This window comes from Equus asinus, chromosome 4, assembly GCF_041296235.1.
Source record: "Equus asinus isolate D_3611 breed Donkey chromosome 4, EquAss-T2T_v2, whole genome shotgun sequence".
In the NCBI taxonomy this organism is placed as follows: Eukaryota; Metazoa; Chordata; class Mammalia; order Perissodactyla; family Equidae; genus Equus; species Equus asinus.
The window spans coordinates 23724962-23741577 of NC_091793.1; the positions used below are offsets into that span (position 1 = coordinate 23724962).

At 58.1% G+C, this 16616-nt stretch overlaps 1 protein-coding gene across 5 annotated transcripts in view; it reads right to left on the reverse strand.

Annotated features, from left to right (window-relative positions):
• Positions 1-12581, reverse strand: part of CYTH4 (cytohesin 4) — a 30233-nt gene extending 17652 nt beyond the window's left edge. For 2 of the 5 annotated variants that reach the window (XM_014851228.3, XM_014851227.3), the window contains exons 1-4: positions 12411-12581; positions 3426-3508; positions 1344-1408; positions 68-134 (exon numbers count right to left, since the gene is read on the reverse strand). In XM_014851228.3, the coding sequence (XP_014706714.1) occupies positions 68-134; positions 1344-1408; positions 3426-3508; positions 12411-12429 (234 nt within the window). In that variant the 5' untranslated portion in view covers positions 12430-12581. Of the gene's footprint in view, positions 1-67; positions 275-1343; positions 1409-3425; positions 3509-12410 lie in introns of all 5 variants that reach the window. The other 3 variants (XM_044780110.2, XM_044780108.2, XM_070506925.1) reach the window with 2 other exon arrangements.
• Positions 12582-16616: the final 4035 nt, after the last annotated feature.

Consider the following 16616-nt stretch of genomic DNA (forward strand, 5'->3'; position numbering starts at 1 on the left):
GACGCTGTGAAGGTGCCCAGTGTGCAGCCCCTCAACCCTGTGACCCGAACCCCCCACAGCTGCCTACCTTCACAGGGTCCATGTTGAACTTCTTGCGCCCGATACACAGCTCCTTCTCCTTCTGGGCCATCCGGCTGTGGATGTGAGGATGTCAGCCTGGACTGCCCAGGACCCCGGGGCCCCCTCCAATCCCCAAGGAGCCTTGGGGACCTTGAGGACCGCCCTCAGCTAGAGCCAATATTCTCTAGGGGCCTCCAAGTGGGGTCCCCAGGCCCTGCAGGAGAATCAGCGGGGAGGGCGTGAGAAATGCCCAGTCTGGGCCCTCCCAGAGTCACCAACCCACACTGTCCCCATGGGCCCAGTGCCAGCACCCTAACCAACGCGGGAGGCACGGCCTCAGGAGCCCAGAGCTGCTTTGGGGAGCACTTGGGGCGCCTGTGCTCGGAACGGGGTCAGGACAGCAGGGCGGCCGGGCCGAGTAGACCCCGCTCCACTGCCCTGGCCGAGCACCGAGGACGAGTCCCTTCCTCTCTCTGAGACTCAGTTTTCTCATCTGTAAAATGGGGGCAACGCCTCCCAACATCATTGGGGGTTAAAACGCTGGCAGGAGGTACTCTGGAAATATTACGTTGTTGCTATTGCTGGGGCTGGAACAGAACCCGGAGGTGCGGGCCTGTGCTCGGTGCATGGTGCGCGTGTGTGCACTGGTGTGTGGGGGCTGGAAAGGTGGAGGTCAGGGGCATCGGGAACTATGGGGTGGCAGGGGCAGGCTGGGGATTTCCTGGGACACCGAACATAGGAGTCAGTGCCTTGGGGCCCTAGGGGATTATGTAGGGACCAACCTTCCCATCGCACAAGTAGGGAAACTGAGGCCCAGAGAGGAGAGAGGACCAGCCCCAGGTCACAGAGGCAGTGGGGTCTTCCCATAGAAGGGGCAGGCGGATGACACCCTGTGGGCGGGGTGAGTGGACCAGCCTCGGCCTCGCGACAGGCCAGGCTCCTGTCCCCGTGCGGCCCTTGGCTTCCTCGTCCTCGTCCTCGGGGCTCAGCTTTCCTTCTCCCCGGCCCCTCCCAGGATGCTCCTGGGCAGTGATCGGTCAGGGCTGGGTCAGGGCCTTCGGGTGGAGGGGCTGTGAGGACGGGGCTGTCTCTCAGGAGAGGGGGCTGTCTGGAAGCCAGGACCAGAGCAGACCACGGGAGGGAGTCTCGGGCGCCCTGTTCCTGCCTCGCCGCCCCTACCTCCTCCTCCAGGGCCGACCCCTGACGTCACCAGGGCCAGGCCCAGGTGTGGGCCCTGCTCATTCACGGTGGGGACATTGGGGTCCCCTGGCCAGACCCCTCACCTCTCCTCTGCTGTCTCGAAGCAGTCAATTTGGGCGAACACATCTGCAATCTCGTCTTTCAGTTTCTGTGGGGCAGGGGCACCACGGGGAGAGAGGGTCAGGGGCAGAGGTCAGACAGGAAGGATTTCACAAACCCCGCGCCTGCTCTCCACCCCCACCGCCCCACCATTCCCACCCTGGGCGTCACTCCCAGACCTCTCTGTCCTGAGCCGCCACTGAGGGACCCCCCCCCAACTGACAGGTCCCTCCCCAGATGCCTCATATCCTCAAGACCCCAAGCCAGACTTATGGCCTCTGTCTGCACCCTTCCTTCTGCCAGCTCCTGTCTTGGGGGAGGCAGTCCCCAAGTCCCCACCCTTGCCCCACTCTATTCCTGCCTTCCCATCTCTCCCCTCTGCAGCTGGGAAGTCTCCTGCCCTCTAGCCAAGCCCACGGACCAGTCCTCCTCCACTGGCTGCCATCTTTCTGAAGCACAGCTTGGCACCTGCCCTTCCCCTGTTCCAACTCCTTCCATGGCTCCCTATTGCCTCCCTAGTCAAGAGGCACAAATTCCCACCCTACGATCAGGCCCCAACTCCTCTCTGGCTTCCCTCCATCCATCCATCTACTCTGTCACTCCACTCGGCTCAGCGCCCACTGTGTGCCCGGTGCTATGGGTTCCCCAGAGCACGAGACTGCACAGACCCTCTTCTCAGGGACTTTGCAGTTCCGGTGGAATTTACAGAAGAGGACACTGAGGCGCAGAGAGATGAAGCAGTGTGTCTAAGGTCCGGCTCCAAGCCTGTGCTCTCCCCGGCTCCCCCAGCCTGTTTCACCTTGACCCTGCAGGGGGCGCCCAGGGGCAGAGGAGACCCCGGGACTCCACCAGCCACCACCACCGGGCAGCCGTGGCAGCTTGGCCAACGTACTCCTGCAGGGCAGCAGCATGAGCACCTGGCCAGAGCCGTCACAGGCACTGCAGCCCTCCCTTACCTCCCCTGAGGTCTGTGGGATGGGGGTGGTCCCGGCGGCTTGTCCTGGGACCCAGGGCCAGCGTGGGGCCTGGAGCCCCTGAGATCTCGGCCGAGTGACTGAGTGGCCTCCCCACAAATAAAATGGGGGCTCACTTGCAAGTATTCATTGAGCACCTGCTGTGCTCTGACTGTTGGGCTGTGGATACAGCCATGGGCGGGACAGACCCGGCTCCACACCACGGAGCTCAGAGTCTAGAGGGGTTGGGCTCATGGTGGTCACAGGGCAAATGAAATGACCGTGCAGCAAATTCCTGGAGCAACGTCATAGAAAGAGCCTGGTGCAAGGTGGGTGCTCAGCAAATACACACTGAGTGAGTGATTTTGTGTCTTCCTCCCTCCCTGGAATCTCAGGGGCACGTGGGTCAGGTGGGGATGGGATCCCGGGCACTGCAGCAGGGCAGTCAGCGCAGCATCCAGGAGGAGGTGGCGCTGGAGCTGAGAACACGCGGATGGGAAGGAGGAGCCATGAGGAGAGCTGGGAGAGTCTCAGGCAGAGGGAATTGCAGTGCAAAGGCCCTGGGGCAGGACGGAGGGCGGCACATCACAGAACAGGCCAGGGCCTGTCTCAGAAGGTTCCTGAGAATCAGAGGAGCTAACGTCTGAGAAGCTGGTGAATGGGCAGATCAGGGCACATTGACTGAGTGGTCTGAGGGGGAAGCTGAGGCCCAGCGCGGGACTGAGACCTGATGGACGCCACACAGGTGGGAGTAGCACCTGCCAAGCGACGTGGGATCTGGAGCCCCAGGTGGGACTGGCACACAGCAAGTGTGCAATCCATTGCCCCTCCCCTTCCCACTCTCCTGGCTCTCTCTGGGTCCTGGTGGATGAGCTGGGAGGGGGACTCCCCTGGGAATGCTGCTCCCCACACTCCTGGGGGCCTGGGCTGAGGCCGGGTGCGGGCTGGGTCTGGCCCCACCCTCGGAGCAGGCTGGGGTCCGGAGCGAGCGGGAGTGTGAGAGCGTGCGCGAGCGTCCGCTTACGGGTGGGCGTGGCTTGTCAGCGTGAACGCGTGTGTGTGAGTGTGTGCGAGCCGGAGCACGTGTCTGTGTCAGTGTGAGCGTGCCCCCACCTGGATGTCCTCCAGAAGCTGCTTCCGGTGCCACTTGATCCGCTGCAGCTCCTCGGCCTCCCCGCTGCTCAGCTCCGTGGGGTCTGGAGAGGGAAGGACCCCTGGTCACGGGCGCCTTCGCCGCCCTCCCCTCCATCGCTGGCTCGGCCACACCGGCCGGCTCTCCCCTCCCCGGCGCCCTCTTCCCTCCAGACACACCGGGGCTCGCTTGCCCTCTTCACTCAGGCTCAGCTCAGAGGCCGCCTCCTCCGAGAGGCCTTCCCGGACCACTCTGTCCAAAGCAGCCCCTCCCCCACCCTCCCCTCCTACCCAGCGCTGTTCCTTCTTCCCTCCGGGCACAGACTCCCTGACTGTTGTTTGCTCGGATGGTTTCTGTCCCTCTCACCATCCTCTCTGCTCCACGAAGGCAGGCACTCCAGCTATTTCGCTCACTGCTGCATCCCCAGCACCTAGAAAGATCCTGAGACCCAGCAGCCCAACAAAATACTTGCCGGAGGCACCTCCCTTCCCGGGAACTTTAATTTACTCCTTCACTGGATCACGTGTCGATCACGCTTACTTACTACTGTGTTTAAAGATTGGCTCTGAGCTAACACCTGTTGCCAATCTTCTTCTTCTCCTTCTCCCAAAGCCCCCCAGTAGACAGTTGTGTATTTTTAGTTGTGGGTCCTTCTAGTTGTGGCATGTGGGATGCCGCCTCAGTGTGGCCTGATGAGCAATGCTAGGTCCTCACCCGGGATCCAAATTATCGAAACCCTGGGCCACCAAAGTGGAGCGCAGGGACTTAACCACTCGGCCCCGGGGCCGCCCCTATTCCCTGACTTATTTGCATAGCCAGGAAGTGGCATATCATTTTGCCTCACGCCTCATTGGCCAGATGTAGTCACACGGCCACATGTAGCTGCAAAGGAGGCTGGGAAATGAGCCTTTAGGACGGTGGTCCTGATATCCTTACTACGTCAGATGGGGAGACTGGATCTGTGGGGACATTTTGTAATTTCTGCCCCCATCACTGAGGCTCTGAGAGGTGGGTGACCTGGCCAGGGTCCCACAGGGATGAGTTGCTGAGCCAGGGTGGGCCCTTGTGTTGGGCGGTTACAAAGTCGGTGCTCTTTGATCTTCCCAGGAAATGAATGAAAGGAGACACGTGTGTGCTGGTGTCCTGTGCAAGGCGCCACAGAGATTGCCACGCCTGGGCCAGCTGGCCTGCCTCCACCTGCCATTGTTCCTGTTCCACCCACAACACTCTCCTGGTCAAAATCTCCACGGAGACTCCCTGTTACTTGGAAGGAAGAGTCCTCGTCCTGGTCCTGGGGCCTCCACAGTCTCCCGGCCTCTCCAGCCAGCCTTCCCCACCATCCAACAAGAGCCCGCCAGTCCAGCCTGCCCGCTCCTCACTGCCCCAAATCGTCTCGCTCTCCGTCTCACTCCCCCACCTTCCCCTGAGTGGTTCCTCCGTGCTGGGGTGTCTCCTCCTGCCTCCTGTCCACACCCTCCCCAACGCTCAAGCCCTAGCTTTGGGAAGCGCCTGGTCATGCTTCTTTTTTTCTTCTTCTCCCCAAAGCCCCCCAGTCCATAGTTGTATATTCTAGTCGTAGGTCCTTCTGGTTGTGCTGTGTGGGACGCCGCCTCAGCATGGCCTGATGAGTGGTGCTAGGTCTGCGCTGTGGATCTGAACCTGAGAAAACTTGGGCCGCCAAAGCAGAATGTGCGAACTTAAGCACTGGACCACGGGGCCAGCCTCTGGTCATGCATTTAAAGGCTTTACAAGGACAGACATTCTCTCTCCCAGAAAGCAGAGAGGAAGCCAAGCCCGCCATTTCCCTCCTCCCCCTCCTGCTGACTGAGGAGCCATCTTAGACTTTGAGATGGAAGCTGGGTGTTGGGGTGTCAGGGCGCCAAGATGGAAGGAACCCGGGTCCCCGGGCAAACGTGTGGAGAGCAGTCATCATATTCCCCTTGACCAGCTACCCACTTGGACTTTCAACGAGAGAGAAATAAGTTTTGAGAATGTCTCAGTCACCATTATCCTGAGTTTTTGTTACAGCAGCCAAACTGAAGGACAATATAGTGTCCTTTTCTGTGAAACATGAACCTAATTCTTACCTGGAGGGTGGTTGTTAGGATTAAAGGAACCGAATTTTGTCAAACACCCAGCAAGTATCTGACATACGGCGAGGGTGCAACACTCGTCTAATGGCTGCTGTGATGTGCCATCCGGCTCTTCAGGGCTGGGGCACCCGTTCTCTCAGCTGCTGGTGGGGGTGTGGGGTAGCCCACTGATGGCTCCCAGCTGGGTCCCTCCCCAGGAACTCGGCTCAGCCAGATGGAGCTGCCTCACCCGAGGACGTGCCCCTCCCAAGGGGCGGCCACTGCTTAAACAGCCAAGACCCTTCGCCTGGGTTCTGGACCTGAGGCAGTGTCAGACTCAGGACCTATTGACTGAAGAAGAGGCCGGGGCCCCAGAAGGAAGGGTCCTGCAACACTGTGGCGAGTACATGCGGTCATGATTCCCCTGGTCAAGCAGCCCAGATGGGTCTGTCTGACCCACCGAGTCACAAAGTCAGGCGAGCCCGATAGCATCCTTTGTAAGCGGTTCACCCAGGAATGGGCATGAGCAGAGCCAGAAGGCTCCAGTGAGCCCCGTGGACAACCCAGACCCCCGTGTCACCCACTGCCGATGCACCAGGTCCCTCAGATCACCCCGTGTCTGCAGGGGTGGGTCCCTTGTAACCTTCTGACAAAGGAGGAAAATGCCTAAACTCAGTTCCAGGATGGGTGGCTCCGTGTTTGGCTACAAATAAAAACCAGACAGCCGTTGAACTACAGTCCTGCTCAGCCGTGTCGCAGAATGACAGTGGTGAAAAGTCCTCCCAGTGGGCAGAGCTTCGCACGGGGCACCTGGTCATCCATTCCATGTGGAAAGAGAAGTAACATGAAGCAAGGATATACACGTGTGTGGGCGGTAGAGAATGGCTTGACTTCTTGGTCCGAGGCTGGAAAGAAGGGAGGCTGGAAGGTCGGGAACAGAGAGGTCTGGGGAAGAGGCAAGCGATGGCCCTTTGGGTGTGGGCACAGAGTGTGAAGATCTTTGTAAAGCCCACTGACATTCCCCAGCAAGCATCCACCACAAGAGAGGCCCTGAGCCACCGAGCAGACAAGATGACTTGGCCAGTGACATCAGCCAGCCTCTGACTGGCCAGCCCAGTGCTGGCGCAAGGCCGCATGAACGAAGTAGCCATGTGGCCTGGATGGACGCCACGCGTGGACCCACTCAACAGGCTTCCCAGGCTACTGCCACCTCAATGCCTGAGCTGCCAGCCACGGGGACTCATGATTTCTTGAGACCAGCCGACAACCCGGGGGCAACTGGATTACATTGGGCTCTTTCTCTTCTGCAAAGGCCGGTGATTCATCTTGACTGGAACCCACATGCGTTCTGAACACGTGGTTTCCTTTCCTGCCCGCAGAGTCTTGGCTAGCACCGCTATCTCAGGGCTTCCCGAGCGTTTCCAGGGTCCTCGCACCGGACGCCGCATAACATCGCATTAGACCACGTACCCCATTCACAGTAACGGAGGTGTGGCAGGAGCGTCTGGCCGTGGGAACCCCTGGTCCTCTCACATTTCACCACCAGAAGACGCCGGCCTGAAGGAGCGATGGAGCCGCCCCCCAAGGGTGCAGCTGAGGTGTCAGTGTGGAGACGATGTCCCGCGTGGGTGGGGCGCCATCCTCCAGGATGCGCTGTACACCCCAAATCCACCACTGTTAGATGGTGCTCTGTCCCCGGAGGTCATCTACACGGATCCAGGGACAAGGAGCGGGAGTGGCTCCATGCACCATCCTCCCAATGAGCCACTTGGGGGTTTTCCTTTCTCTCCCTGCAACTCTGAGCTTTGTGGGTCTGGAGATCCAGGTTTCCAGGGGCGTGGGGGAGGTGGCACTTACATCAGGGGAGAAAGCAAGAGTCTCATTAAACTTTAAGCTCAAAAACACCTACTCCATCCCAGCAGCTCCGTATAAATGATGTCGGTTAATCCTCACAACTCTTCGAAGTGGGTCTTTTTCAGTTTAGAACACTGAGGCTCAAAGAGATGAAGTGACCTCCCCGGGGTCACACAGCCGGCACGTGGCAGCGCTGGGATCAGAACCCTGGTTTGCCGACACCCAGGCCTCTGCCCCAGGACAGGTGGATTCTGCATGCCGTTAGCGACAGGCAGGGATGGAAGGGGTGACAGGCCATCCGCGTGGAGGTGCGAGCAGGGACGAAGCAGGGAGGCAGTGCTGGAGGCTGGACCCGGCCCTCCTCTGTCAGGAGTGGAAGGGAGGCTGAAGGGGGTTGAGCTCCACGGCGGAAAAACCCAGCCACCTCCAGCTGACTTGGGGTGAATGCTCAGCCTTTCTTGTTTGGCTGGTTTGCCGTCTGCCGTTTTCCTGCTGGCTGGGCTGGGTCCTGCAGGCCTGTCTCTGGCCCCGGGCCCCCTCCCGGTGGAGGCTGTGGGCGTCCCAGCGGGCTGCTGGTCACGGAGAAGCCAGGCTGGGCACGAGTGTTTGTGGATAACCCACAATGCGGATGGTCAAGGGTCGAGCTAGGGGGTTCCCCCGGCTGGTCCTAGGCCAACTTCTCCTCTCCCTGTGCGGTCTCCTTAACTCCTGGCTGTCCCGCCTCTTGTGGGCTGAGGACACTCATGTCCTTGGCTCCAGCCCCTTCCTGAGCTTCAGACCCTTCTGTGCCCCTGCATACCGGCCATCATCTCACCTGTCATTGTCATCAGAATGGAACTCCTAGAATTTCCCTGCAACCTGGCCCCCTTCCTGCCATCCCGAGCCCCAGGACCGGCCCCCCCGACACCTCGGCCAGAAGCCCGGGGCCACCTGGATGCTCAGCTCTCTCTCACCCCTCGCGTCTCCTCCATCACCAAGCCCTGTCCATCTTTCTGTTTCTACGGTCCCCACCCTTGCTAAGACCACCGGCTCCTCTGTCTGGATGGACTGCAGGCCCCCCGACGGCTCCCCGCCTCCACTCTGCCCCTGCAATCTGGCCTCCCGTGGCGTCCCATTGTCCTGGGGCTAAAGACCCCAAGTCTTAGCGGGCCCACCCTGTCCTCATCCCACACTGCGCCCACCCCCTGCCCCAGGCTTCAGACCTCCTGGCCGCCCTTCCTTCACTCCCACGTGCTCTCTTTCTCCACGGCCTTTGCACATGCTGTTCCCATGTCTGGAATGCCCTTCCTCCTCCTCTCTGCCCAGTAGCTCCTACTGATCCTCTCGCTCTCCTCTCAGGTGCCCTCCTGTGCTCCGTCCGGGCCCCGTCCTCTCCCTCGCCTCCTTCCCCTCCCCTGCAGCAGTTCTGGGAGCTGCATGGCTCAACAGAAAAACCAGGCCGCTGGCTAGGGGCAGGCGTGCTGGTTGAGCACCTACTATGTGCCAGGTCCTGTGTGCCCCAGGCTCTTCCTGTCCCCGATCTCGTTTGACCCTGACAACAGCTCTGGGAGGAAGGTATTGCTAATCTCATTCTTCAGATGAGGCATCTGAGGCTCAGAGAGGTTAAGCGACCTCCCCAAGGTGACACAGCTGGCAGGTGGTGGAGCTGGGATTCATGCCCAGAGCCATCTGGGGCTCCGAGGCCCCAGCCCTGACTTTGATCTTCTGAAGCCACATGTGGCTATACAAACCATCCAAACCTCAGACGGTCACCCTGGATGTTCTAACGGAAACGCCGACCACGGCTCCGTGTCTGAGGATGAAGACAAGCGGCAGAAGGATGCCCACCGTTAGAGCGCCTCTCCCTGTTTGTGCAGGAAGCACACGACGCCAAGAGCACGGAGCTGGGAAACTGAGGCACAGGCGTGGGTGGGAACAGCTTTCCCAGGGGAGGGGATGCTGGGGGGACTGGGGGCTGTTTGCGTTTCTTTCTCATTGACCTCCTTGCGTAGTTTGACAGGCGTCTCCATGAAGCCCCTCAGTCCACTGTCCCCTTTTGTCAGGTCCTGACCCCAACAGGTGGCAACTGGCCAAATGCATCTGACCCCACGGGGCGGGGCTGATGGCCTGGATGCTGCATCCACGACGGCGCCGCGGTGTACGAGGGCCCTCGACCCTTCACCTATTTGTTAAAAAGGGGGGATGTCTCCCCATTTCAGAGCTGAGGACATTGAGGTTCAGGGAAAGGGGCCAAGGACACAGCCTCAGAGGGGCCACTTCATTGGTGTGGCTCATGGGAGATGGGTCTTTAGTAATAATAATAGTAAAACACAAAAAATAATGAAGTGATAATGACAACTGCCACCACGAGCTGTTTACTCCCGCTTGGCTCTGTGCCGTCCACACCTCGCAAGGCCACGTTCGAGTCAGCGCGTGACTCATGGCCGGCGTGGCTGCCCTCCGCCCCGAGTGCCCAGGCCGCCGCGCTGCCCGGTGCCCACCCCGAACATCTCCCCAGCTCCTCCCCACTTCCCCTTTGTCCTTCCTCTTTCCCATCGTATTTTTAGAAATCTCTCGGCTTGCAGCCCCGCTTCCAGGGCAGCTGGCCTGGCTTCCCCTTTCCAGGGCAGGAGGAGCGCGCTGTCCTGGGGCCCTGCAGGCATAGGCCCCCCAAAGTCGGGGCGAGGGGCACCCGGGCAGGAGGGGCGAATCCGGCCGAGCTGCGCCCCGCCCCGCCCCAGGCCCTGCGGGTGCATCGTGCGGCTTCCTCCGCCCAGCTGAGCTGCCTCTATTTTTAACTGTGCTCATCTTCAGGCGCCAGCCCGGGGTTGTCTTTGGTCACGTCGGAGCGTTGTTGCCTGCACCTCTCATCTTCCCTGCAGGCCTGGGCAGAGGGAGCCTGACCTGCCTCTGGTTGTCACAGACACCCACGCCCGGAGGAGGGGAGGCAGCCCTGGGGTGCTCTTTGCTACCATCCTGTCTGTTGTACAGGTGGAGAAACTGAGACCTACAGAAAGAAGCAGCCCGTCATGACTGCAGCAGGTTGGTGCCGAGCTGGGACCTGAGCCAGATCTGGCTGTCTCTAAGCCCCCACTCATTGCCCACTTCCTCAGGTCAGGCTCGGTGATGGTACCCACAGACACATGATGGATCTGAGCTCAGAGAGGGGAATTCACCAGGCTGTAGAGGAGCTTCTATTAAGATCCAGTCTGGGTAACAGAAGAGTGACCTTCCTTCCCTCCCTCTGCCTCCTCCAGGAAGTCTTCCCACATATCCCCTGCCTGGGCGGAGAGAGTTGCTTCCTCTCGTGCCCTAGGCATGTGTCCATTCGCACGTCTGCCCGGGGGCGTTGTTCTGCAGAATCTGTCTCCTCCTGCCTCGCATCCCGGACTAGCAGCTCCCCCAGGGCTGTCCCCAGCTCGCACAGCACAGGGCCTGCACACCAGAGGACTGTGTATAGAATGAATGAATGAACGAATGAATGAATGAATAGAAGAACCAATCAGTGGAGACGTCAGATCTCCCAGCAGACTGTCTGCATTGACCCCACTGCCTCCACGTCCTCCCAGGGCCAGCCTGAGCAAAGCAGACACTCTGTTTCTGGCCCCCTTGGACCTCGTACTCCTGCCCTCCTACAGCCAGCTGACCCAGGCGCTCTCCTCCCAAGTGCTTGTCCCTATTCTGCCATTTACTGCCCCAGCTCACGTCTCTGAGCCTCGGTGCCCTCATTTGCATCACAGGGGCAACCGCCCCAGTTCCTAAGGACCTACTTATGTGAAGACCCCAGAGAACGAGCTCATCATGGTGGAGGACCGGCAGTGTGGGGGGAGGGTGGGAGATTACTTCTCACTGTCGCATCTCTTCCCCCATCTGCTGAGCAGCCTCGAGCCAGCCACTGCTCCTCGTCGGGTCTTTTGCCTCATAGCTGTCACTTAGGACGTGTTCCCTGAGCCTGAGCAGGCTATGAGCCACCTGCCCCCAAAAGCCTGGAGGAGAAGCAGGGGCTCGGGGAGAGAGCACTGGACGTGGAGTCTGCAGGACTGCTTCGTCTTCTGGCTCCCTTGTTCCCTCTGTCAACAGGGCTGTGGAAATGGATCGGTGGTCCTCTAACTGTGTCCCCAGAGCCTGCGGGGCGAGGGGAGGCCCAGGGCGCTGGCTCAGGCTGCTCTGGGATAGGTGTTGTGTGCAGAAAGGGCGCTGTTGCTAACAGGCCCGACGTCACCTGCGCCTGGGGACCTGGACAGCTCCCGGCAGCCCTTGTCTTCTGGAATTCCAGGCAGTGCCGGAACATTCTGGGATGCAGGGCACAGAGACCTGGCCTGTCGTCCTCTGTCTGCTCACAGAAACTTGTGCTGCCCCGTTCTCTCCTATCCCAACCGTACAGCCCCCTTCCGTCTTCCCTCCACACCCATTGTCCTGCTTCCTGGGGGTGGGGGAGCTCAGCCGTGGTCCCCTGCTGCTCATTCCTGGCCTCCTGTACGGGCTGCAGGCAGTGTCCTCAGCCTCCTCAAAGGCCACCTCACCCCCCCAAAGCCAAACGGGGCTTCAGGGCCCTTGTACCACCCAGACAGACATCCTCGTCACCAACATCATCATCTTCAACACAGGCAACCTTTCTCAGTCCCGCCTCGGGGCCTTTGAGCTGGCTCCTCCTCCTGCTGGAATAGTCTTGCCCCAGAAACCCACATGGACGCCCCCCGGCCCCTTCAGGTCTCTGCTCAAGTGGCGTCTCCTCTTGAGGCCTCTGCCACCCTCCTAATATACTTTACTGCTCATCGCCCTGCTGTCACCAGCAGACACGTCACACCAATAGTTCATGGGCTGTCTCCCCTCTGGAGGGTAAGCTCGTGAGAGCGTGGACGGCGCCTGCTCCGCTCGCTGTACCCCCAGCCCCCGGAACGCAGCGTGGCTCCCGGCCCGAGTTTGTAAACGTTGCTGCATGCTTCTGCATTTCCCACCCATGCACCTCGATTCCTCCCAGGATCCTGCGGGGCAAGCACAGTCATCCCCATTCTACAGAACAGGAAACTGAGCCCCAGAGGGTTTGGCCCAGGTGCTTACCTGGGTGGCACAAGTCCATCCTGAAGCCCCGGGGAAGGGTAGCCCGTGCTCCTGTTGCCCGTTGACCCAGCGGCTGCTCGGCTGGCCAGGCAGGGATGTGTCACCTCGGCTACGACAGGCCCCTTCCCGCTCACCCCGCCCAGCCCTTGTGGGGAGGAAGTCCTGTCTGTCGCCTGGGGCTGTGCGCAGGCCCTTGACACAGCAGTACTTCCTAAAAATCGGCAGTTTCGAGTGGCGGGGACTCTTTGCATTTTGGGTGTGAGCAGGGTGGGGACAGAGGCAAAGAGATGAACAGAGGGATGAGCAGGGGTTAAAAAGGGAAAGACATGAGACAGAGGGAAACACACACACACACACACACACACACGCACACACAGGGGTCACTGGAGGACAGAGCCTTCTCTGGGAAACAGCGGGCATTTACTCAGCCACTGCCCCACGTATAAGCTGAAGGGTCACTCAGCTTGGACAGTCCAGGCTGGGCCCTGTAGAGTCCACCCCACACGCCCTCTTTTATCAACTCTCCTTTAAGAAAAGAAAAATTAATTCGTTGCTAGGAAGTGTTTTGCTTCCCCTCGATGAGACGTCTGTCTTTTTCTTGTCTGGTGACTAATTGGGGAATATGTTCAGTTTCCCTTTTCCCCGAGGCTGCTAGGAAACTCATAGTCAAATCTGAAGCTCCTTGACAGCTGTTCTGTTCTAGCGTATGGACTTTGGGGCCAGACTCAGCTGTGTGAGTCTCAGCTCTGCGACTCTCTGCTCTGCTACTCAGGACTTGTGTGCACGTGGGCAAGTCACTTATCTGCCTCGGTCTGTTTACATTTGAAAGGGAATAATAATCTTTACCTCAGAGTTATGGAAAATGGAGGGAGATACTGTGCAAGACTCTTGGGACATGGTAGGTGCTCAATGAACGCTGTTTTCTTTCCCTTTTTGGTTTTAATTTTCTTCTTTGGTTAGAATTCACAGTTTTATTTCTTGTATTTTTCTGATAGGTTGATTCAAATCCTTTGTGGAAAAAAAGGATGGTGTCAAGAAATAGCTATAAAATAAATGGTCATTCACCCATCTGGAGGCCCCACGAGGACAAGGTCACCACTGTGTCCCCATGTCTGGTAAATTTGGGGGACGTGGAGGATGTTCAAGTGTGCAGCGAATGAATGAATGAATGAAAGGAACACCAGGAAGATAGTGTGTTTGCTGCAAAGGTTGCCTGCAATTTCCACCCCTCCCTGTACCCACACCTCTTTGCACTGTGACAGTCACCCTTCCCACCAGGAGGTGGAGCCTGTCTCTCCTCCTCTTGAATCTGGATGGGGCTGTGTCTTTCTCTCACCACCAGAATGTGGCAGAAGTGACATTACATGACTTTTGAGGCTAGGCCTTAAGAAGCCTTGTGGTCCCCATGAGAAGCAGCCCGGGCTGCCACGCTGGAGGAGGGGAGGCCACGAGGAGAGAGGCCGGTGGTCCCGGCCGCCACCTGGCTGCAGCCTCGTGCGTCTGCCGGGCAACGTCAGAAGGATCGCTAAGCTGAGCCCAACCCAAATCGCTGTCCCACAGAACTGTGAGAAATAATACAAGTTTGTCATTCTAAGCCACCAGCTTTGGGGGCAGTTTGTCACACGGCAAAAGCTCAGTGATCCAGATGAAGTCCCGCATCTTCATTCATTGAAGAGAAACAGGCTCATTTCCGGGACGCGCTTGACTGGGCTGGACCTTGGGTCAGTGACCGGCTCAGGCCCCGAGGCCAGGCCTGCTGCCGGGGTCTCACGCCTCAGGACTCTGGGAACCCGCCCTCGCTTCTTGCATAATTCCAGCTTCTTTTCTAACCACCTCGTTGAAGTGATCTCCATGGTAAACTAGATTTTTCTCAGCAAATCTGAGCCTAAGGCACAAAAAACATTTCCTGGGTCACTTCGAAAAGAGGATGGGAAGAAAAGTGTGATTCCCTGTGCAGACATTATGACAGCAGGTCTGGGACCGCTGTCCTTGGGAGGGCCTGTTTGCAAGCCTGGCCCTCGGCTGGCGCCTGGGGACCCGGATGTCCAGAGGGTTCCTGCTGTCCCCTGATAAGAGCCGCTCACCGTGCCTGAAGCACTGATACAAACAGGGTGGCTTCTGTGGGACACCTGCTCTCCTTCTGGGGTCGGGAACTTTCGTACATGCCAGGCAGAGGTGCCCACGTGACCAGCCCCCAGCAACCCTTGGGCACTGAGTCTCTACTGAGCATCTCTCACCTGTGTTCTCACAATTCGCTGCTGGAGGAATTACGTGCCTCCGTGTGACCCCGCAGGGACAGGACCGCTGGCGGCTCGCGTCTCCCTTCCTCCGGACTCCACTCCGGGAGCTTTGCTGATTGGCTTTGGACCCTTTGCTGTTATAGATCGCAGATGGAGGCTAGACTGTACGCTGAGTTCCGTGACTCCTCCTGGCGAGTCACTGGACCCGGGGGTGGTCTTGGGGACCCCCGGGACATGCCCTCGCGCTGCAGCCAGGCCCAGTGCCGAACCTTGTTCAGGGCCACAGTCTGGCATGGGGTACTTCCCTTTTTGTCTGAAGGGCTGGTTGAATGGTTCCATTATTATTAACCTCTTGTGCCGTCAGAGTCAACTCAAATGCCACCTCCTCTGTGAAGCCTTCAGGGATTACACGTTCCTTCCCTCTGCCCCTACAGCCCTGGTCATGCCAAACAGCTTGTCCGCAGGTGGCCTGGGAGGGAGGGATCCTCTTATTGTGGGTGGCTAAGAGTTTGGTAGAATCAACAACAGGGGAGCCATCGAGACCTGGGTTCTAATCCTGGCTCAGAGCCTGCTAGTTCTGTGAACATCTCCCATCTGAGCCTTGTTTTTTGTCATCTGCAAAATGGGGACAGGTAAGATTAGGTTTGCTTACATGAAACAGAAAACCCAAATAACAATGGTTTAAAGAAATTAGAGGTGTGTTTATCTCTCGTGGGAAAGAACCCCGAGGTGGGTGATACAGGACTGCCTTCCTAGAAGCCTGGTGACCAGCAATCCAGGCTCCTTCTAACTTTCCGTTTCTACCCTCAAGGTCTCCTCATGGTCCAAAGTGGCTGCCTGGTCTCCAGCCATTGTGCCTGAATTTCAGGTAAGAAGAAGGATGAAGATAGGAAGGGCTCCCTTTAAAGGACTCTTCCTGAAGCTCTTTCTGGCCTGAGGTCAGCCTTTCTCCCCGAAATGGGGCTCTGCTTCCTCCATGTGCACTGGGTGGAGGTCCATATTTGGTTACAGGACAACACACAGCAGTCTCCAAACATGGGGTTCTGGGAGGTCCCCAAACGACCACCACTACCATTTATGGGGCGCTCACTATATGCCAGGCCCTGTCCTAAGTGCTTGCACATTATCTCATTTAATCCACTCCACAACCCAACAAAATATATTACAATCCCTGTTTTCTAGATGCAGAAACTGAGTTCAGAGAGGTTAAGTCGCTTGCCTGGGGTCACACAGCCAGGAAGAGGCAAAGCTCAGATTCAAGCCCTGCACTGTCTGACTTCATTGTCTCTCTGAATTTGTGCAAGCATCACTTCAAACATTCAGAAAGAAGTCCACAGTCTACCCACTCCTCAGGGGGGGAGATAGGAAAGGTCTAGAACTTGAATTAAATCATAACGAAGCCACATGGGCAATGCTTTCTGTTTGCCCCAAAGCTTAGAATTCCTCACCTGGACACAGCTGGCTAGAGGGCAAGAGAGCTGAAGGAGTTTTGAGGTGGTCTAATTCAATGACCTGGTTCTACACATGGGGTAATTGAGACCTGGAGAGGGAGGGGTCTCAACAGAGTAAGGGAGAGAACCTGCCCTTGAATCTGGCTGGGCCATGCATTTAGAGTACCTCATCCATCCATCCATCCATCCATCCATCTATCCATCCACCCACCCATCTATCCATGCATCCATTCCTTCATCATCCATCCATCCATCCATATATCTATCCATCCATCCATCTGTCATCCATCCATCCATCCATAGATCCATATATCCACCCATCCATCCGTCCATCTATATACCCATTCATCCATCCATCCATCCATCCATCCATCTATCCATCCATCCATCCATCATCCGTCCATCCCTCCATAGATCCATATATCCATCCATCCATCCATCATCCGTCCATCCATCCATGCATCCATCTATGCATCCATTCATCCATCCATGCATGCATGCATCCATCCATATAT